Source organism: Cebus imitator, unplaced genomic scaffold, assembly GCF_001604975.1.
Source record: "Cebus imitator isolate Cc_AM_T3 unplaced genomic scaffold, Cebus_imitator-1.0 Scaffold12, whole genome shotgun sequence".
Classification (NCBI taxonomy): Eukaryota; Metazoa; Chordata; class Mammalia; order Primates; family Cebidae; genus Cebus; species Cebus imitator.
In genome coordinates this window covers 8,757,893-8,779,724 of record NW_016107327.1, presented here as the reverse complement: position 1 = coordinate 8,779,724, position 21,832 = coordinate 8,757,893, and the positions used below count along the sequence as shown (strand labels likewise).

General features: G+C 39.2%; 1 protein-coding gene across 8 annotated transcripts in view; it reads left to right on the top strand.

Moving 5' to 3' along the window:
- Positions 1 to 21,832, top strand: part of RBBP8 (RB binding protein 8, endonuclease) — a 131,088-nt gene that overhangs the window by 90,125 nt on the left and 19,131 nt on the right. For 5 of the 8 annotated variants that reach the window (XM_037728053.1, XM_017498726.2, XM_017498709.2 and 2 more), the window contains 3 exons: positions 3,234 to 3,303; positions 13,339 to 13,435; positions 18,252 to 18,393. In XM_037728053.1, the coding sequence (XP_037583981.1) occupies positions 3,234 to 3,303; positions 13,339 to 13,435; positions 18,252 to 18,393 (309 nt within the window). Of the gene's footprint in view, positions 1 to 3,233; positions 3,304 to 7,008; positions 7,448 to 13,338; positions 13,436 to 18,251; positions 18,394 to 21,832 lie in introns of those variants that run through there. The other 3 variants (XM_037728057.1, XM_017498732.2, XM_017498747.2) reach the window with 2 other exon arrangements.

The window sequence follows — 21,832 nt, the reverse complement described above, 5'->3', positions numbered from 1 at the left end:
CTAATGTAACCATGTGTATTAGTCTTAAAATCTCTTGCATTAGAAGCAGTAATTTTGTAATGTAGGATAGCAATCAGAAAAAGAATACTCTAACTGAAAAGCTAAGTGATTAATTTGGATTGAAAATTGTAATTTTTGCTAACTCTGTTTTCATTATGATTAAATTGGTCTGAAATTTTAATCTGGTGCAAAGATTGTTTTATGCTGGTTTAAGTGAACATACCTTCTGCTGTGGCACAATCTTGATTATGCTCATGTTTCCATTAGGTTTTTAAAACAACAGCCCTTAACTCAAAAGTGAATGAGACCCAAACCAAAGATAGAGGACAGTATACTTTTCCTTGCTTAGTCCATGGGAAGAACTCCATTGAGTAAATATTGTAATAAAAATTTACAGCTGTTCAGTATACTTTTTCCCCCAAGAAGGACCTTTTGCAAATAGATTTCACTTCAAAGAAAAAGAATATTGTCTTTCAAAGATGTACTTATTAATTTTTGTTCCCTGTTTTAAGTTACATTTGACATTGACTATCCCAGAATTTCTTCTCAGTTAGCTTTTCTGACGGTGCTGCACTGTTCTTTTTATTTATCGCAAATTCTATTTCCTAGAATATCCCCAAGACTCTTTCTCCCTCGCAACTTGTTTTCCCTCACAGCTTTTATTAGCTCCACCTCTGAAAATAATTCCAAATGTGCATCTTTAGTCTTGCATTTCTGAGTACTGTGAGATACTTTTGTGTCTCTGCAGCTTAAATGTAATATGTCTAGGGCAATTTCCTTTACTTCCTGCCAAATAATCTTCAGACTTTTTAATTTTTCCTAGTCACCCAGGCATATAATTTAGGATTTATTGTATATTTATTTTCTCAACCCAGTTACTACCTTACATGTGCTTTCTCACATAAGCCTTAACTGTCTACCTGCTTAATGTTTAACTCTCTGCTTGCTTAATGTCTGTTTTCCTCACTGTAATATAAACCCCGTGAAGACAGGAAACCTCATCTCTCTTGTTATACATTGTATGTCCAGAACTTAGCACAATGCTCAGTAAATTTTTATTCTTTGAGTAAATGCTAGCAGTTGGTTCTTTGAGTCTAGACATCTTAGGAGTCAGGTCCCAAGTTCTGAGCTCAAGTTCTTAATCTTTGTCACCAATGTTCTGATAAAATCTTTAATCTGCTTATTCCCTAGTTATAACTTACCTTAAAGATGCATAATAAAAATCAACAGGATTGGTGGGAATGTAAATTAGTACAGCCATTATGGAAAATAGTATGAAGATTCCTCAAAGAAATATGGAGCTAGCATAGATCCAGCAGTCCCACTACTGGGTGTGTATCCAAAGGAAAGGAAATCAGTATGTCAAAGACATACCTGCACTCATGTTTACTGTAGCACCGTTCACAATAGCCAAGATATGAAATCAACCTAAGTGTCTATTTAGAGTTGAATAAAGAAAATGTGGCCATTAAAAAGAACAAAATTCTGTCATTTGTGCAAACATGGATGGGCTTGGAGAACATTATATTAAGTGAAATAAGCCAGGCACAGAAAGATAAATACCACATGTTCTTATTCGTATATGGAAGCTAAAAAAGTTGATCTCATAGAAGTAGAGAGTAGAATAGTGGTTACTATAGGTGGGGAAGGCGGGGATAGTCAAAGGTTGGTTAATGAATATAAAAATATAGCTAGCCAAGCAAGGTGGCAGGTACCCATAGTCCCAACTACTCAAGAGGCTGAGGCAGGAGGATAGCTATAGCCCTGGAGTTCTTGGCGTAGTGCTGTATTGGAGTTCTAGGGTATGGTCCATATTAAGTTTAGCATCAATACGGCAGCCTCTTAGAAGCAGGAGACCGATAAGTTGCTTAAGGAGGAGTAAACTGGCCCAGTTTAGAAATGGAGCAGGTAAAAACGTTCATGCTGATCAGTAGTGGTACGGTACCTATGAATTGCCCCTGCACTCTAGCCTGGGCAACATAGCAGACCCCATCTCTAAGAAAAATAAGAGGGCTGGGCCTGGTGGCTTACGCCTGTAATTCCAGCACTTTGGGAGGCCAAGATGGGCAGATCACAAGGTCAGGAGATTGAGACCATCCTGGCTAACATGGTGAAAACTCAGTCTCTACTAAAAATACAAAAAATTAGCTGGACGTGATGGTGCATGCCCGTAGTCCCAGCTACTTGGAGGCTGAGGCAGGAGAATTGCTTGAACCTGAAGGCAGAGGTTGCAGTGAGCCGAGATCATGCCACTACACTCCAGCCTGGGCGGCAGAGCAAGACTCTGTCTTAAAAAAAAATAAAATAAGGAAACAAAAAGCTAAATAGAAGGACTAAGCTGTAGTGTTCTATAGCACTATATGGTTACTATAATTAACAACAACTTATTGTATGTTTTCAAATAGCTAAAAGCACAGATTTTGAATGTTCCCAACACAAAGAAATGACAAATGTTTGAGGTGACAGATATGCTAATTACCGTAATTTGATCATTACACATTGTGTACATATATCAGGATATCATGCTTCATAAAGATGTATAATTACATGTAAATTTAAAATAATACAAGCAAAAAATTTTTAATCAATAGAACTAAAATATATATATAAATTTTTTTTGAGATGGAGTTTTGCTTTTCTTGCCAGGCTGGAGTGCAATGGCTCATCTTTGTTCACTGCAACCTCTGCCTCCTGCGTTCAAGTGATTCTCCTGCCCCAGCCTCCCGTGTAGCTGGGATTATAGGCATGTGCCACCGTGCCTGGCTAATTTTGTATTTTAGCAGAGACAGGGTTTCACTATGTTTGCCAGGGTGATCTCGAGCTCCTGACATCAGGTGATCCACCCACCTCAGCCTCCCAAAGTGCTGAGATGACAGGTGTGAGCCACCACGCCCGGCCAAAATTAATATTGAAAGCTGCTTTTGTTGTTGTTTCTTGTGAAATGATAATAACGGGCATCTGAGTATTTCTTTTAAACTAAAATATTTTCTGAGATAATGACTTTTAGCTGTGGAGTAATTTTGAGATAAATGAGACAATCAGCACCCTCCTTATTATGCATATGCAAAAGAATGGAAAAAATAGTTATAGAAAATTTAAATGAGTTGCTCAGAGGCCTAGAGCATGAAACCCAATAAAAATGGAAGTTTGAATATGTCATTTTCTTCCAAGCTAGCTAATTATTTCCCATTAAGTTCTACATTTAGTTTGTAATGTGCATGCTTTGTTTATAGCTCATGGTGATAAACAAGACAAAGTCAAGCAGAAAGCATTTGTGGAGCCATATTTTAAAGATGATAAAAGGTAAGTTGGTTTTGATTTACACCAGCAATGTGACTGGAAGGACAGTAGAGCTGTCTTTTATTTCTCTCTCTCCTTTTTTTTTTTTAAGACAGAGTCTCACTCTGTCTCCCCGGCTAGAGTGCAATAGCTTAATCTCAGCTCACTGCAACCTCTGATTCCTGGACTCAAGCAATACTCCCACCTCAGCCTCCCTAGTAGCTGGGACTACAGGCACATACTACCACACCCGGCTAATTTTTTTAATTTTTTGTAGAGACAGGGCTTCACCACGTTGCCCAGTCTGATCTTGAATTCCTGGGCTCAAGTCATCCATCTGCCTCAGCCTCCCAAAGTGCTGGGATTACAGCCATGAGCCACCACGCCAGGCCAATAGAGCTGTCTTTGTCAGAGTATCTCTAAACTGATAAATTGCTACTTTGGTTAAATTAAAATTATTTACTTTATGGTCATAAAAAAGAGACTCAAGCATAAAAACGACAAATTTTACAAAGAAGAAAATTTTTACCACCATCACCTTTTTCTTGGCAGTGGTAATAGTGATTTTCTCTGTGTGTGTGTGTGTGTATTTTTTTTCTTTTTTAAGACGGAGTTTTGCTCTGTCGCCCAGACTGGAGTACAGTGGCACGATCTCGGCTCACTGCAACCTCTGTCTCCTGGGTTGAAGTGATTCTCCCACCTCAACCTCCCAAGGTAGCTGAGATTACAGGTGCCCACCACCAGGCCAGGATAATTTTTGTATTTTTGTTAGCAACGGGGTTTCACTGTATTGGCCAGGCTGGTCTCAAACTCCTGACCTCAAGTGACCTACCCGCCCCAGCCTCCCAAAGTGCTGGCATTACAAGCATGAGCCACCACGCCCAGTCTCTCTGCTTTTTCTTTTTTTTTTTAAATTGTCTTTTTGTTCTATCTTATTCTCAACTTGGGGTATTTATTAAATTGTATAAGTTTTATGTAGTATAAGAGTTTAGGTAAAGACTTAGGTTTATTATGCTTCAGAATTATTTTATAAGGATTTCTGAATCTTCAAAAAACAAAACAAAAAACCCTTAAGCATTTTTTGTTGTTGTTGTTGATTTTGAGACGGAGCTTTGCCCCTGTTGCCCAGGCTGGAGTGCAATGACGCAATCTCAGCTCACTGCAACCTCCGGCCTCCTGGGTTCAAGTGATTCTCCTGCCTCCGCCTCCCGAGTAGCTGGGCTGGACTACAGGCACCTGCCACCATGCCCAGCTAATTTTTTTGTATCTTTAGTAGATACAGGGTTTCACCATGTTGGTCCAGCTGGTCTCAAACTCATGACCTCGGGTGATCCACCCACCTGGGCTTCCAAAGTGCTGGGATTACAAGCGTGAGCCACCACACCTGGCCCTAAGCATCTTGATTTAACCATAATGCGACTTTCTGCCTTTTCTGCAAATATTGCAAATTCTGTTACTTATAGTCACCTACTATTTGTTCTTAAAACAAATTGAAGACATAGTAATTCATTAAAAAAAAATTGGTTTTTTCTTGAAGTTATGATGTTGGTAAATTGAGTTACTCAATAAGTAAAGTTACTCCTTTTATTTTTATTTCTGTTGAGAATTTTAGAAATCTAACAGGCCAAGATATTTTTTTTTCATTCCTGTGAGACTCTGAAAGAGCTGTCATTTTGTTAATGCTTAATTCTTTTTCTTTAGTTGCCAGTTTTCCAAACAAATGGTACTCTAGCATCCCAAATGTGACTAGGTTGTTTTTTGTTCAGATGTCATTATATACTAATGAATTTAAGTATATTTGATATGTTGTAATCCATTGCAGTCATTATCCTTAGAGATATTCAAATTGTCCCATCTTTGCCTAAAGGAAGCTTCTTTGAATGGCCACCCTAGTCATCTTTCATAGTTTTCTTGCTTGTGGTATCTGGAATCTGCCATTTTTCCTAGTTCTTTTTAGTGAGAAATGGTATTTAGGCCACAGTCTGGCTGCTAGGGTTTTGCATTAGTCATTGTTTCTAGGCCTTTTAGGTGGACAGAATTAGGAAGAAGGTTTTTTGTATCATTTTGATTTTTTAAGGTAGACTATACTCCATACTGATGGCTCTAACTAAAATTCAGGACCACAGGATATTTATGTAACCTCTTCTATCTTATGTCTGTATTTACTTTCCCACCTACCAAAAATCCCCCTTCTCAGTGCCACCAACATAATTCTTTATTTTATTCCACAATACACATAAAGCAGTTTCAAAATAATACCACCAATAATATAATAAAAATAGTTTGAAAATTTTTTGTGTGCTCTTTTGTCCTTAACATACATCCTTTTAGAAATGTACAGTCAAATCACTGTGTTTAAAGGCATTTGGAATAATTATTTTCTATGTAGTTAGGCCACCAATTCAGTACACAAGTTTATTTTAATTTGTTTTTGATTTTTTAGGACTTGGGTTTTCTTTTCATATTTAATTATTTTAAAAGCATATAAAACATAATGTATTATATATATAATGCATATAATGGACAGGAAGTATGATATTGTACCAGACTATAATACAAATGTATTCAGATAAATCTCATTTCTATCCTTGGCCTCTATATCTTATTAGCTCCCTATCCTTGTAGGTAATCATTTGTTTAAAATTTATTATTTTTCTTCCATCCTAAAAAATAGAAGCAAATACATGTATATAGTCATGTTCTCTATGACTCATATAGAATATTATATATCCTTCACTTTTTTATTTAACTATAGGCCCTGGAAATCACTCAAGCTATATATAGTGATATTCCTTGTTTCTTTTTAGCTCCATAGTACTTTATTATGTGACTCTACCATAGTTTATTTCCTAGCAATGGACACTTGTGTTGTTGACAGTTATGCCTAGTGCACACAATGCTGCAGTGAATAACCTCACACGTTCTCTTTTCATATTTTTGCCTGGAAATCATTGGGATAGAGTCCTAGAAGTAGGACTGCAGGGTAAGAACTGTGATTTTCTAGGTGGCTTATGCCTGTATTCCCAGCACTTTGGGAGGCTTTGGCAGAAGGATCGCTTGAGCCCAGGAGTTTGAGACCAGCCTGGGCAACATAGTGAGACCCCGTCTCTATAAAAAATTAAAAATTAGCTAGATGTGATGGTGTGTGCCTATAGTCCCAGCTACTCAGGAAGCTTAGGTTGGAAGGATCGCTTGAGCCCAGGAAGCCAAGGCTGCCGTGAGCTATGATCACACCACTGCACTCCATTCTGGACAACAGAGTGAGACCCTGTCTCAAAAAAAAAAAAAAAAAACTGTCATTTTAAATGTTTCATATTAGAGGTTCACTAGTTTTTTAGAAAATATATATGAGTAGTTGTATTTATTCTGAAGCAGTTAGGTAGCTGGAGAATAAGAGGTGGATAGAGAGGCTAAAATTCTCAGTTACACTGTTGCTTTCCCCACTGAGAATACGAATACTGCAAAGCCTGGGAAGATGGATTGTGTAGTATCAGGGACAAGAAGCTTGTTTAAGTGATGCTTTGAGGTCTACTACAGATACCATTCTACTAGGAGATTCCCTGCTTCATTATAAGACACTAAGAAGTGGAGTAGATAATATTCAGAGGAAAGGATATGGCCAAAATGCATCTGCATAATCTTAGGATTCCATAAGCTCTTTGAAAGAAAATATAGTTGTGGCAATATTTTTTGTGTGTACTTTCTTGGTTTGCCTTTTTAAATTCGCAGATCACACCAGAGTTGAGGGTTCTTGAGTTGAAACGAAAAAGTACCTATAACATAATATACTTAGAGTGACTAAAACTTCTCTTTTTGAGGGAAATCGTTTGCCAGCTAGAGGGGCATGTATGTGATCTTTTCTTTGCACTTCCTTTTAAGGCATGCATTCTTTTTCACTCTGCTTTACTGGGCTTTGCAGATACTGTGTTTTTTACAAATTGAAGGTCTGTGGCAACCTTGCTTTGAACAAATCTGTCAGCAGCATTTTTCCAATAGCATGTGCTTACTTCATGTTTCTTTGTCACATTTTGGTAATTCTCACAATATTTCAAACTTCTTCATTATTATTATATCTGTTACAGTGTTCTGTGATCAGTGATCTTTGATGCTATTATTATAATTGTTTTGGGGCACCATGAACCATGCCGATAAAAGACAGCAAACTCAATCTATGAATATCCTGTGTGTTCTGGCTGCTCCATCATCCAACCATTTTCCCATCTCTCCTCTCTTTGGGCCTCCCTATTTCCTGAGACACAACAACAGCGAAATTAGGCCAATTAAAGAACGCTGCAATGGGGCGCCAGGCACAATGGCTCATGCCTGTAATCCCAGAACTTTGGGAGCCACGGTGAGCGGATTGAGACCAGCCTGGGAAACATGGAAAAGTCTCTACAAAAAATACAAAAAAATTAGCTGAGTGTGGTGGCACACACCTGTAGTTCCAGCTATTATACTGGGGAGGCTGAAGTAGGACGATTGCTTGAGCCCAGGAGGTAGAGACTACAGTGAGCTGTGATTGCACCTCTGTGCTCCAACCTGGGAGACAAAGTGAGATTCTGTCTCAAAAAAAAAAAAAAACAAAAAACTATGCTGGCCTCTAAGTATACAAGTGTAAGGAAGAGTTGCACATCACTTACTTTTAAATCAAATGCTAGAAATAATTAAGCTTAATGAGGAAGACATTTCAAAAGCCAAGATAGGTTAAAAGCTAGGCCTTTTACCCCAGTCAGCCAAGTTGTGATTGCAAAGGAAAGTTCTTCAAGAAAATCACAAGTGCTACTCCAGTGAAAACATCAATGATAAGAAAGTGAAACAGACTGGCCAGGCGCGGTGACTTACACCTGTAATCCCACACTTTGGGAAGCTGAGACAGGCGGAGGATCACGAGGTTAGGAGTTCAAGATCAGCCTGGCCAACATGGTGAAACCCCATCTCTACTAAAAGTAACACAAATTAGCTAGGCATGGTGGCAGGCACCTATATTCCCAGCTACTCGGGAGGGTGAGGCAAAAGAATTGCTTGAACCTGGGAGGCGGAGGTTGCAGTGAGCCAAAGTCTCACCATTGCACTCTAGCCTGGACAAGGATAGCAAGACTCCATCTCAAAAAAAAAAAAAAAGAAAAGAAAAGAAAAAGAAGGGGAAGGAGGGAGGAAATGAAAGAGAAACAGGGAGGAAATTTCAGTGGTCTAGATTGAAGATCAAACCAGCCACCGTGTTCCTTTAAGCCAATGCCTAATCCATAGCAAGGCTCTAACTCTCTTTAGTGTGAGGAAGCTGTAGAAGAAAAGTTTGAAACTAGCAGAGGTTGGTTCATGAGGTTTAAGGAAAGAAACCATATCCATAACATAAAAGTGCAAAGCAAACAGCAAGTACTGGTGTAGAAGCTGTAGCAGCAAATTATCAAGAATATTTGGCTGAGATCAATGATGAAGGTGGCTGAACTAAACAACAGATTTTCAATGTAGATAAAACAGCCTTCTATTGGAAGAAGATGCCATCTATGACTGATAGCTAGAAGGGAGAAACCAGTGCCTGGCTTCAGGGCTTCAAAGGACAGGTTGACTTGTTTGGGTTAATATAGCTGGTGACTTTAAGTTGAAGCCAATGTTCATTTACCATTCTGAAAATCCTAGGACCCTGAAGAATTATGCTAAATCTACCATGCCTGTGCTTTAGAAATAGAGTAACAAAGCCTGGATGATAGCACATCTGTTTATGGCATGGTTTACTAAATATTTTAAGCCTGTTGATCAGGAAATTCAAAATACTGTAATCATCCAACAGTTGTTTTTTCTCTTTCTTTTCCCACCATACAAATAGAGCTGATTAACTGAGACAGTGAGATTATAGTAGAGAAAGAATGTAATAATTGCAGAGCTAGTCAAGTGGGAGGATTAGAGTTGTTATTATTTAAATCAACTTCCCCCCAAAATTGGAAGCTATGGTTTTTTAAGGGTAGTTTGGCAGGGAGGGAGCTGGGAACCAGGGAATGGAGATTGGTTTGGTTAGGGATGAAATTATAGGGGGTCAAAGCTGTCTTTTTGTACTGAGTCAGATTTTGGGTGGGATCACAAGACCAACTGAACTGGTTTTTTGGTATGGGCAACCAGCGCAGGTGAGCCCAGCTGGTCTGTCAAAATATAGGATCTGAAAAATACCTCACACCCTAGTGTTTTATAATAGTGACATCATTTGTAGGAGCAATTGAGGAGGTTAGAAATCCCATGACCTCTGTCTACATGACTCCACTCCTGAGCCATAATTTTAACCTCTTGACTGATTTGTTAGTTTTACATAGGTGGTTTAAGTCCCTGAGCAAGAAGGAGGAGTTGGCTTTGGGAAGGGACTCATAACATCTTTGTTTTAAAATAACCTCGTGGCTAATTTTGTTAGTTTTACAAAGGTGGTTTCAGTCCCTGAGCAAGGACAGGGCTAATTTCCAGAAGGGGCTGTTAGCATTTTTGTCTTAAAGTTAAACTAAATTTTTCTCATAGTTAATTTGGCCTATGCCCAAAAATAAAGGCAGCTTAAAGGTTAAAAGCAAGATAAAGTCAGCTAGGTCAGATTTTTCCCACTGTCAAAATTTTTGCAAAGGTGATTTCAATACTACTATTCATTGACAAAGAACATTGTCACCCAAGAGCTCTGACCCAGATATACAAGGAGATGAATTTTTTTTTAATTTTTGTTTGTTTGTTTATTTTTGAGGCAGTCTCACTCTGACCCCCAGGCTGGAGTACAGTGGTGCTATCTTGGCCCATTGCAGCCTCTGCCTTACAGGTTCAAGTGATTCTCCTGCCTCAGCCTCCCAAGTAGCTGGGATTACAGGTGTGTGCCACCACACCTGGCTAATTTTTTTTGTATTTTTAATAGAGACGGGATTTTACCATGTTGGCCAGGGTGGATGAATGTTGTTTTCATGCCTGCTAACAATGCAGCGTCATTATGCAGACTGGATCAAGTAGTAGTTTGACTTTCAAGTTCTATTACTTAAGAAATGTTGTAAGGCTATAACTGCCATTGATGGTGATTCCTGTGATGGGCAAAGTAAACTGAAAACCTCTGGAAAGGATTTACTATTACAGATGACATTAAAGACATCTGTGAGGCCAGGACTTCAAGACCAACCTGGGCAACATAGTAAGACTTTGTATCTACTAAAAAGCAAACTTTAGCTGGGCCTTGTGGCTTGGACCTGTAGTCCTGGCTAACTCAGGAGGCTGAAGCAGGAGGATCGCTTGAGCCCAGGAGTTCAAGGCTACAGTAAGCTATGCTCATGCCACTTCACAAAGCAAGAACCTGTCTTAAAACTAAATAAAGAAATAATAATAAATAAAATAAAATTTTGTGCTTCCTGATTGCTCTTTATTCCCAAAGTACTCCATAGCATATTAAACCATACCTAGTGGCTTTAGTTTCCGTGATTCACAGTAGGATCTTAACTCACTTAAAGACAATCACAAATGATAATTACGCATAATATTTTTAAGAACTCATGGTAGGTGGAGGCAGCATAAGATAATCTATCTATCTTCCTTGCTTGCTTGCTTTTGGAGGGGGAACAGGATCTCACTTTGTCACCTAGGCTAGAGTGCAATGGTACAATCATTGTTCACTGCAGCCTCAAACTCCTGGGCTCAGGTAGTCTTCCAACCTCAGCCTCCTGAGTACCTGGGACTATAGGTGGTGCCACCACATGCAGCTAATTTTTTATTTTTATTTTTTGTAGAGACAGGGGTCTTGCTATGTTGCCCAGGCTGGTCTCAAACCCTGGTCTTGGTCTCAAAAAATCCTTTTGCCTCAGTCTCCCTAAGTGCTGGGATTATAGGCATGAGCCACCACACCTGGCCAGTAATGTTTCTCGTAAGCAAAATGGCAAGTGGCATACAAACAGGTGACTCTTCTCTGGGAAGAAGTTAGTCCTGAAATCTGGGTTCTTAGTACTGGAAACAGGCAGTTTTTTGTTTGTTTGTTTTTTAATGTTAATACAGTGCCAGTTTAGGAGTTTCATAATACAATGTTCATTTTTAAATAGGTTATTATATTTTATCTCCTAACCTAATTATTATTTTCAGCCAGTGAAAGAAGGAAGTAATAGTAACTGCCATTCAGGATAATCCCACTTGTTTATTTTTGCTTTTATTGTCTGCTATTTTGAGGTCTTATTCATAGTCTTTTCCCAGACCAATGTCCTGAAACATTTCCCCTGTGTTTTTTTTCTAGTTTTATAGTTTTGGTCTTACATTTAGGTCTTTGACTCATTTTGAGTTTATTTTTATATTGGGTGAGAAATAGGAGCCTATTTTCATTGTTCTGCAAGTGGATATCCTGTTTTACCAGCACCGTTTATTAAAGAGGCTATCCTTTCCCCAGTGAATGTTCTTGGCTCCTATGTAAAAAATCAGTTGACTAGCCAGGTGCAGTGGCTTACGCCTGTAATCCCAACACTTTGGGAGGCCAAGGCAGGCGGATCACCAGAGGTCAGGAGCTCAAGACCAGCCTGACCTACATGGAGAAACCCTGTCTCTACTAAAAATACAAAATTAGCCGGGAGTGGTGACACACGGCTGTAATCCCAGCTACTCAGGAGACTGAGGCAGGAGAATCGCTTGAACTCTTTGCTCACTGCAGAGGTTGTAGCGAGCAGAGGCGGCACCATGGCACTCCAGCCTGAGCAACAAAAGCAAAACTCTGTCTCAAAAACTAAAATAAAATCGGCTAGGCATCGTGGCGTGTGCCTGTAATCTCAGCACTTTGGGAGGCGGAGACAGGTGGATCACGAGATCAGGAATTCGAGACCAGCCTGGCCAACATAGCGAAACCCCATCTCTACTAAAAATACAAACATTAGCCAGGTGTGGTGGTGTGTGCCTGTAATCCCAGCTACTCCAGGAGGCTGAGATAGGAGAATCACTTGAACCTGGGAGGCGGAGGTTGCAGTGAGCCGAGATAGCACAACTGCACTCTAGCCTGGGCAACGGTGCAAGACTCCGTCTCAAAAAAAAAAAAAAAAAATCAGTTGACTATAGACGCATTAATTAATTTCTGATACTCTGTTCCATTGCTCTATATATCTGTTTTTATGCCAGTACCATGCTGTTTTGGTAACTATAGCTTTGTACAGTTTGAAGTCTGATAATATTTTGCCACCAGCTTGCTGCTGCTTTTTTTTTTTTTTTAATTTGAGACAGAGTCTCACTCTTTTGTTCTGACTAGAGTGCAGTGGCACAGTCTTGGCTCATTGCAAACCTTTGCCTTCCAGGTTCAAGCAATTTTGAGGCCTCAGCCTCCTGAGTAGCTGAGATTTACAGGCCTGTGCTACCACACCTGGCTATTTTTTGTGTTTTTAGTAGAGACAGGGTTTTGCCATGTTGTCCAGGCTGGTCTCAAACTCTACCTCAAGTGAGCCACTGTGCCCGTCCAGCTTTGTTCTCTTTGCTCAGGATTACTTTGGCTGTTGCTATGTCTTTAATGGTTTCATACTAATTTTAGGATTTTTTTTACATTTCTGTGAAAGGCTGGGCGTGGTGGCTCATGCTTGTAATACTAGCACTTTGGGAGGCTGAGGTGGGCAAATCACCTGAGGTCAGGAGTTCAGTACCAGCCTGACCAACATGGTGAAACCCTGTCTGTACTAAAAATACAAAAATTAGCCAGGTGTGGTGGCACAGACCTGTAATCCTAGCTACTCCAAAGGCTGAGACACAAGAATCGCTTGAACCCGGGAGGCAGAGGTTGCAGTGAGCCAAGATCGTGCCATTGTACTCCAGCCTGTCTCTAAATAAATAGATATTCCTGTGAAGAACATTACTGGTATTTTGATGGGGATTACCCTGAATTTGTAGATCACTTTGGATAGTAAATAGTTTTATTTTTTAGTTAGAAAAAAATACCCATAAAAATACTTGGTGTATAGTAAGCACTTAATAAGTATTTGTTGAAGCAGTAGTTTCCTGACATACTGAATAAGCATTTCAAATAAAATGAATGAATGTTTTGGGAATTATTTCTCCTCTGAACTCTAAGCTTTGTAATTTAATTCGTTTTTCCCCCAGAGAGACTAGCTTGCAAAATTTTCCTCATATTGAGGTAGTTCGGAAAAAAGAGGAGAGAAGAAAGCTGCTTGGACACACATGTAAGGAATGTGAAATTGTAAGTATTAATGTGTTACTAATTTTAAGTATGGCTTTATACATAATAAATGCATGACTTTAAAATCACATATACAAAATCACATATACAAACCATACTTGTTTTAGAAACCTCTTATTTGAGCCAGGCATAACAGAAGGAATAAAAAATATCTGGGTCAGGTGCAGTGCCTCATGTCTGTAATCCCAGCACTTTGGGAGGCTGAGGAGGGCAGGTCACTTGAGGCTAGAAGTTCAAGACCAGCCTGGCCAACATGTGAAACCCTGTCTCTACTAAAAATACAAAAATTACCTGGGTATGGTGGCTTACACCTGTAATTCCAGCTACTCAGGAGACTGAGGCATGAGAATCACTTAAATCTAGGAGGCAGAGGTTGCAATGAGCTGAGATTTTGACACTGCACTTCAGCCTGGGTGACAAAGCGAAACTGTCTTTAAAAAAAAAAAAAAAAAGTATTCTGACTGTGACCTGAAACATATAAACAGATGAAAAGCCCTTAGTTTCTCTTAGATTACGTGAGTCTGGGGCATAAGCCCTAGTTCTTATGACCAGCTTAAGACATTCATGCCATTTTTCTTTTCTGTATTTGCATTAGTTGTTCCCTCTTGTGTTATGTTACAGCAAAGGCTCCTATACATACACTATTTGTAGAAACCTTTGATATTTTAGTAGGAAACTTTACTGTAACATTTATGATTTTCACCAGCACTCTCAGGAAATGAAGTATACTCAAATTTTTTTTTAAATAATTGGTACCACTATAAGTTTTTTTTTTTTTTTTTTTTTTTTTGTGGAGACAGAATCTCACTCTGTTGCCCAGGCTGGAGTACAGTGGTGTGATCTCGGCTCACTGCAGACTCCGTCTCCTGGATTCAAGCAATTCTCCTGCCTCAGCCTTCTGAATAGTTGGGATTACAGGCGCCCACCACCACACATGGCTAATTTTTGTGTTTTTAGCAGAGACAGGGTTTCACTATTTGGCCAGGCTGGTCTTGAACTCCTGACCTCAAGTGGAGTTCTACCCACCTAGGCCTCTCAAAGTGCTGGAATTACAGGCATGAGCCACTGCTTCCAGCCAAGTTCTTTTTTTTTTTTTTGAGACTGAGTTTCACTCTTGTTGCCCAGGCTGGAGTGCAGTGGCACAATCTCAGCTCACCACAATCTCCGCTGCCTGGGTTCAAGTGATTCTCCTGCCTCAGCCTCCCAAGTAGCTGGGATTATAGGCATGCGCCACCATGCCCGGCTATTTTTATATTTTCAATAGAGATAGATTTTCTCCATGTTGGTCACTCTGGTCTTGAACTCCCAACCTCAGGTGATCTGCCCGCCTTGGCCTCCCGAAGTGCTGAGATTATAAGGGCATGAGCCACTGCGCCAAACATTTTTCTTCCTAAACAAGATGTAATGAATAAACACTTAAACGCTTTCATTTTTCTTTTTATACATTGGATGTTGAAGTAGATGGTACAGACCTCCCTTTGTATCTTTGGGGAACTGGCTTCTGGACCTACTGTGGATACCAAAATTCACGGATGTGCAAGTCCCTGATACAAGATGACACGGTGTTTGCCTATAACCTATGCACATTCTTTCATATACTTTAAATTACCTCTAGATTACTTCTAATCCCTATTACAATGTAAATGCTATGTAAATAGTTGTTATATTGTGTTGTTCAGGGAATGACAAGAAAAATAGTCTATACATGTTCAATACAGATGCAGGTTTTTTTCTGAATATTTTTGATCCACATCTGGTTATATCCATGAATGCAGAACCCAAGAATATGAAGGGCCAACTGCATTGATTGTCCTTTTACTAAATAGTCCCAGGCAGGTTCTGTTTCATCCTGGAATATGCTGTTTTTATTTCTTCCCTTGTTGTCCATTAGCTCTCAGATACCTGCCTTCAGCAATTTACTTCCCATTTTAAAATTCCTTTTTAACATATGGGCTAGAAAATTTGATAACCACGCACATTAAAATTGTATGTGACAGTATGACTAGATTGTAATGCAGGTAAGCATTGGCTGAAAATGTGGTCTTATATACTAACAATGGGAATATAAGTTGGGATCACCATTTTTAAAAGCAGTTTGCCAGTACAAGCAAAAGCCTATAATGTGAGTTCATGAGTTTTCATTACACAAATTGAATATATCATGATTTCTTAAGAATATGGTCTACATTGAATAAATCTCAAGTTTTTAGTTATAGCCATAACTCCATGATCTAGAACTAATCCTACTAGTTAGAAAAAAGCTCTTCTTCTAGAAACACTGTTAAGTTGAATTTATTCTCAATAATCACTTCCCATGCTGTCTGTTACCCAATCCCTGAAAACCATTATTGTATACATTATAGTTTTACTAGTTATTTAAGATAGGAGGGTGAATCTGCTCTGTTACTCCATCATGACCAGAAGTAGGAGTGCCAGTCCCATGTACTTAAATACTATATGCTTTGCAGTTCTTAAATTTATCCCATTGTCTGTTCTACAAGTGGAGTGTGCAATACTCAAGTGGATGTGCGATAGTGATCGCAAATTTCACATATCCAAAAACAAACATATAATATCTGCCCTCAATGCCAAACCTCACCACTGAGTCTCCTATAAGTCCTGAGAGCTTGTCGTTTATTCACTACTTTTTTCTTTCACATCTCAACAACTTATGTATCAACAAATCCCATTGATGCTTCCTTCAAAATATATCACGTTTCCATCCACTTACTATCACCACCACTAATGCCCTGGACCAAAGCAACATTTTATCTTGTCTAGGCTATTGTAATAGCTTCTAAGTGCTCCGCTGGTCATTTTTTTTTTTTTAACTCTAAAACTTTATTTTTTAGAGCAGTTATAGATTCACAGCAAAGTTTTACAGAAAGTACAGAGAGTTTCCATGTACCTGCCCCCATTCTCTTTTGCTTTTCATTCTTGTCTCTTTGCAATATACGTTCAGCTCAGCAGTGAATGGTCTTTTTTTCCCTAATAATCATTTTAGAATAAAAGTGGAATCATGTCATTCCCAGAATCTTTCAATGTCCTCCTATCCCACTAAGAAAAAGAATCCAAAGTCCTCGTCAGGACAACAAACTCTGATTTCCTGTTTCCGCGCTTCCTCTCTGATTTCCTCTTCTACCACTCACCCACTTGCTTGCTGTGTTACAACAGCTGCACTGACTGACTACTGTTTCTCACGTATGTTTTCATTCAGCGGAAGTGTTTCTTTTCCAGTAAGCCCTGATTCTCTAAGGTCATCTCATCTCATCCCAAAGCTCAGACTAAGGTAACAAAGGCTTATACTTAGGGCAGTGAGAACGAAGAAAAAGATACCTGAATAAAGTTGTTTCAACAAGCTTCTTTAAAGCCTTTAATCTACGTAAAATAGAAATGTATTAAAAGCTTTTACTTCAAATTTAAATTCTAGTTTTAAGTTTATCACTTTCAATAGGTGATATCTTTGGCAAATTACCACTTTCATTTTCAGTTTCTCAAGTGTAAAATGAAGGAACTGGTTGGATTAAATATGTGATTCTGGGTGGCTCATGCCTATAACCCCAGCACTTTGGGAGGCCAAGACAGGTGGGATCACTTGAGGTCAGGAGTTCGAGACCAGCCTGGCCAACATACAGTGAATCCCCATCTCTGCTAAAAATACAAAATTAGCTGGGCATGGTGGCGCACACCAGCTACTCAGCAAGCTGAGGCAGGAGAATCGATTGAACACAGGAGGCAGAGGTTGCAGCAAGCCAAGATTGTGCCACTGCACCCCAGCCTGGGTGATAGAGCAAGACTCCATCTCTCAAAAAAAAATTTGATTCTGTCATCTATGTTCTATTAAACCTTAAACTACTACTTTGTTTTCGTTAGGTCTGGGCCTTGAAAAGCTGTACAATTTTTACATGCAATTTTATCCTTGTGTGCATGAAGTTCAAGTTCTTTGTTTTCACAGTTGTGAAAAAATACTGTGCTTTTGATCCTAACTGAAACCTTAAAGAGAAAAGTCATGGAGCCTACTATATTCAGATCTAAATTATTTTTTAAAACTGTAGAGATAGGAAAATTACTTTGAAATACACATTACGTTCAAATAACAATTAAGAAACATACAGACCTCTGAATTTTTGTTACTGGTCTAATAAGGATAAAGAGTTTGTACCAGTGTATAAATCAGCTGTATCACTAAGCACTGTCAAGTTCAGCTGGCTTTTTTTAATCATTGTAAGACTTTATTGATGAACGAAGCATTTTATTGGTTTACATTGTGATACAAGCTCCTTTTCTCGTCAGTGAAGCAGACACTTCACAGACCAACATCAGCACTGATTACTATTAGTAAGTAATTAATACTGTCTGTAAGAATTAATTACTAGGCCGGGCACAGTGGCTCACACCTGTAATCCCAGCATGTTGGGAGGCTCAGGCAGGCAGATCACGAGGCCAGGAGTTCAAGACCAATCTGGCCAACATAGTGAAACCCTCTCTACTAAAAATACAAAAAAATTAGCTGGGTGTGGTGGTGTGCACCTGTAATCCCAGCTACTTGGGAGGCTGAGGCAGGAGAATCGCGTGAAACCAGGGTGTAGAGGTTACAGTGAGCCAAGATCATGCCATTGCACTCCAGCCCAGATGACAGTGTGAGGACTCCATCTCAAGAATTAATTACTAGTAGTATCATCAGTGAGTATTAAGTTTCCTTAGAATGCTGAATATCTTAGTAAATGGCTTTTGTTAGCTTCTCGTTTATAATCAGTAAGCATAACACTACACTTACTATTCTTCAATGAAAAAGCTTACCAGTTTTTATTATTAGTATTATGCAGATATGTCAGCAGAAGAAAGAGAAAAGAAGTTGGCTTCCTGCTCAAGACACCGATTCCGCTACATTCCACCCAACACACCAGAGAATTTTTGGGAAGTTGGTTTTCCTTCCACTCAGACTTGTATGGAAAGAGGTGAGAATATAGATTGTAACATTTTTATAATTAATTTTTTTAAATACGTGGCTGGACGTGGTGGCTCACGCCTGTAATCCCAGCACTTTGGGAGACTGAAATGGGTGGATCACCTGAAGTCAGGAGTTTAAGACCAGCCTGGCCAACATGGTGAAGCCCTGTCTCTACTAAAAATACAAAAAATTAGCCAGGCATGGTGGCACATGCCTGTAGTCCCAGCTACTCGGGAGGCTGAGGCAAGAGAATTGCTTGAACCCAGGAAATGGGGGTTGCAATGAGCCGACATTGTGTCATTGTACTCCAGCCTGGGTGACAGAGCAAGACTCCATCTCAAAAATAAAATAAGATAATAAAATTAAATACTGTATATTCCCAAGTCTGAACATGTACCTTTTTTCTATGGTTCCCTTTACCTTCTGCTGCAAATTGGGTGGTAGTTTTGTGACATAAAAACATTCCTAAAGATAAAAGGACTCTTCAGTAATTTAGTTGGAATTAGAGATTGTTTATATCACTTTAATGTGATTGTGTGTATATTATTCTGGTTTACCATTCAAATTTTAAAAAGCAATTTCTCTTTTATTCTATCATCAAAAAAATTTTTGTTTTTTGGATAGGGCCTCATTCTGTCACCCAGGCTCGAGTATAGTGGCTCACTGAAGGCTCAGACTTAAGGGCTCAAACTATCCTCCTACCTCAGCCTTCCAAATAGCTAGGACTATAGGCATATGCCACCACACCCAGCACTTTTTTTTTTTTTTCCTAGAGACAGGGTTTCACTATGTTGCTCAGGCTGTTCTTGAACTCCTGGCCTCAAGTGGCCCCCCTGCCCTGACCTCCCAAAACGCTGGGATTACAGCCATGAGGCACTGCACCCAGCTAAAATGACTTTAAATAAAATAAATAATCTTACAAAAACTAAACTCACAGCAAAGTAATGTTTAAAAAGACAGCATCTTTTTAAATCTACTACTATGAATTTTGGATTTTAAAACCTCACTTACCCAGAATGCTGGATGTTTATAAATGGTATCTGAATTTTAAAAATGTTTATTTGTAAGGTTGTTGACACCCAACTAGCTTGTTTAGATATGACACTTATATTTAATATAATTTGAGAACATATTCAGCTTTTAGGCTGTTAATAAAAGGTCATGAGTAGTAATTTTTGTTCTATCTTACCAGCAGCATAATGCTAAAAAAATATAGATTCACACTTTTCTGGTTTTATATTTTCTACCAGAGTTAAGACAGTTAGGTATGTGTTCTGAAGTCTTCATGTCATATAACTATCTTCGGGGTCGCATACTCCCTTAGCTAGGACTATCAATCTGGACATTACCAGTATTCCAGGCATACAGTAATTCATAGTCACTAAAGTCTAAAGTTTATTGTAATCAATAAACTTAAATGGTTTAAATGAAATTAAATGCTCGAGTCTTTAACCTTAAAGGAGCTATTTAATTAATAAGGGTCCATCTCACAGACCCTTTGTTGTAAAAATATCATTCCAGAGGAACTCATAAGAACATTTAATAACTAGGAGATGGAGTCTCGCTACAAGGCCTAGGTTAGAGTGCAATGGCACGATCTCAGCTCACTGCAACCTCTGCCTCCTGGGTTCAAGTGATTCTCCTCCCCAAGCCTCCCAAGTAGCTGGGACTACAGGCGTGCATCACCACACCCAGCTATTTTTCTGTGTGTATATTTTTAGTAGAGATGGGGTTTCACCATATTGGCCAGGCTGGTCTCAAACTCCTGACCTCAAGTGATCCACCCACTTTAGCCTCCCAAAGTGCTGGGTTTACAGGTGTCAGCCACCAAGCCCAGCCTAAAGGAGCCTCTGTAACTGAAGATTTTACTCTCTACATTATTGTATTCTTAGACTTTTTGTGTATGTGGCACATATAGTTCAAAACTCATTTGTTATTAAATGAATGTTGGTACAGACATTATTTTTAATCAGATAATTTACTCTTAGTTTTATGAAGAATTTTAATTCAGAATCACCCTGAAACGTGAGAGTTGAATATTCACATTGCATATGTACAATTTATTACATACCAAGTATTATACTTGAATGAAGCTGTTTAGGAAAAAACCATAAGAGATGAAATATATTACCTAAGCAGGGACTTATCTGACCTATTTATTATTTTTTGCTATTTTCTCCATGGTCCAAAGACCACCCAGTTACAGACTAAGTCATACCTTGTGGTTTAAAATACTGAGTTTTAGCTGGTCCAGAGGCAATAAGTTATCACAGTTGATCGTTCAAATACAGATGGAACTCCTTGTTCTACTCTTTCCCTCCCTTCTCATTACTATACTTGACTTGTCTTAAAAAATTTTTTTACCCACAAGAAGATAAAATAGTATTGAATAAATGTCAAATGATAAAATTACCACCTAGAATTTCTGTTCAGCCTTTCCATCTTATAGAAACTATTCTTGGCTGGACACAGTGTCTCACACCTGTAATCCCAGCACTTTGGGAATCCAAGGTGGGAGGATTTGTTGAGCCCAGGAGTTTGAGACCAGCCTGGGCAACAGAGTGAGACCTTGACTCTATAAGAAATAAATAATAAAATTAGCTAGGTATGGTGGCGCATGCCATGCCTTTAGTCCCAGCAGTAACTCAGGAGGCTGAGATGGGAGGATGGCTTGAGCCCTGGAGGTGAAGGCTGCAGTGAGCCATGATTGCACCATTGCACTCCAGCCTAGGCAACAGAGCAAGACCCTGTTTCAAAAAAACAATTAATTTAATTTAATTTAATTTTTAAAAGAAACTATTCTCAAGAGTTCTGATGGTGGCTTACACCTGTTATCCCAGCACTTTGGGAGGCCAAGGTGGGTGGATCACCTGAGGTCAGGAGTTCTAGAGCAGCCTGACCAACGTGGCGAAACTCCATCTCTACTAAAAAATACAAAAATTAGCCAGACATGGTGACACATGGCAAGTAATCCCATCTACTTGGGATGCTGAGGCAAGAGAATCACTTGAACCTGGGAGGTGGAGGTTGCAGTGAGCTGAAATCATACCCATCACACTCCAGCCTGGGTGACAGAGTAAGACTCTGTCTCAAAAAAAAAAAAAAAAAAAGTTTTGATGGTTTAGCTGCACAAGGAGGGAGAAACCTTCACTTTTGGAGAAGCTCCAGATGTTTAATTGTAAGATGGTTTTTCCAGAAGATGCAAAGTCTCTGACAGCTTTCACTATATTTCTGCATTCCCCATTAATAAGCCAGATTTAGTCACATTTGATGTGGCATCTCATTGCTTGGTCACCAGATAGAATCAGACAGTCTGGATAAAGCCTGTGCTTGTACCTCTATGTGTATGGCAGAGCATACTTCCCCTGAAAATTACATGCTTAGAGACACCTTAGGAGATCAAATAATCTGAGGCCGGGCGCGGTGGCTCAAGCCTGTAATCCCAG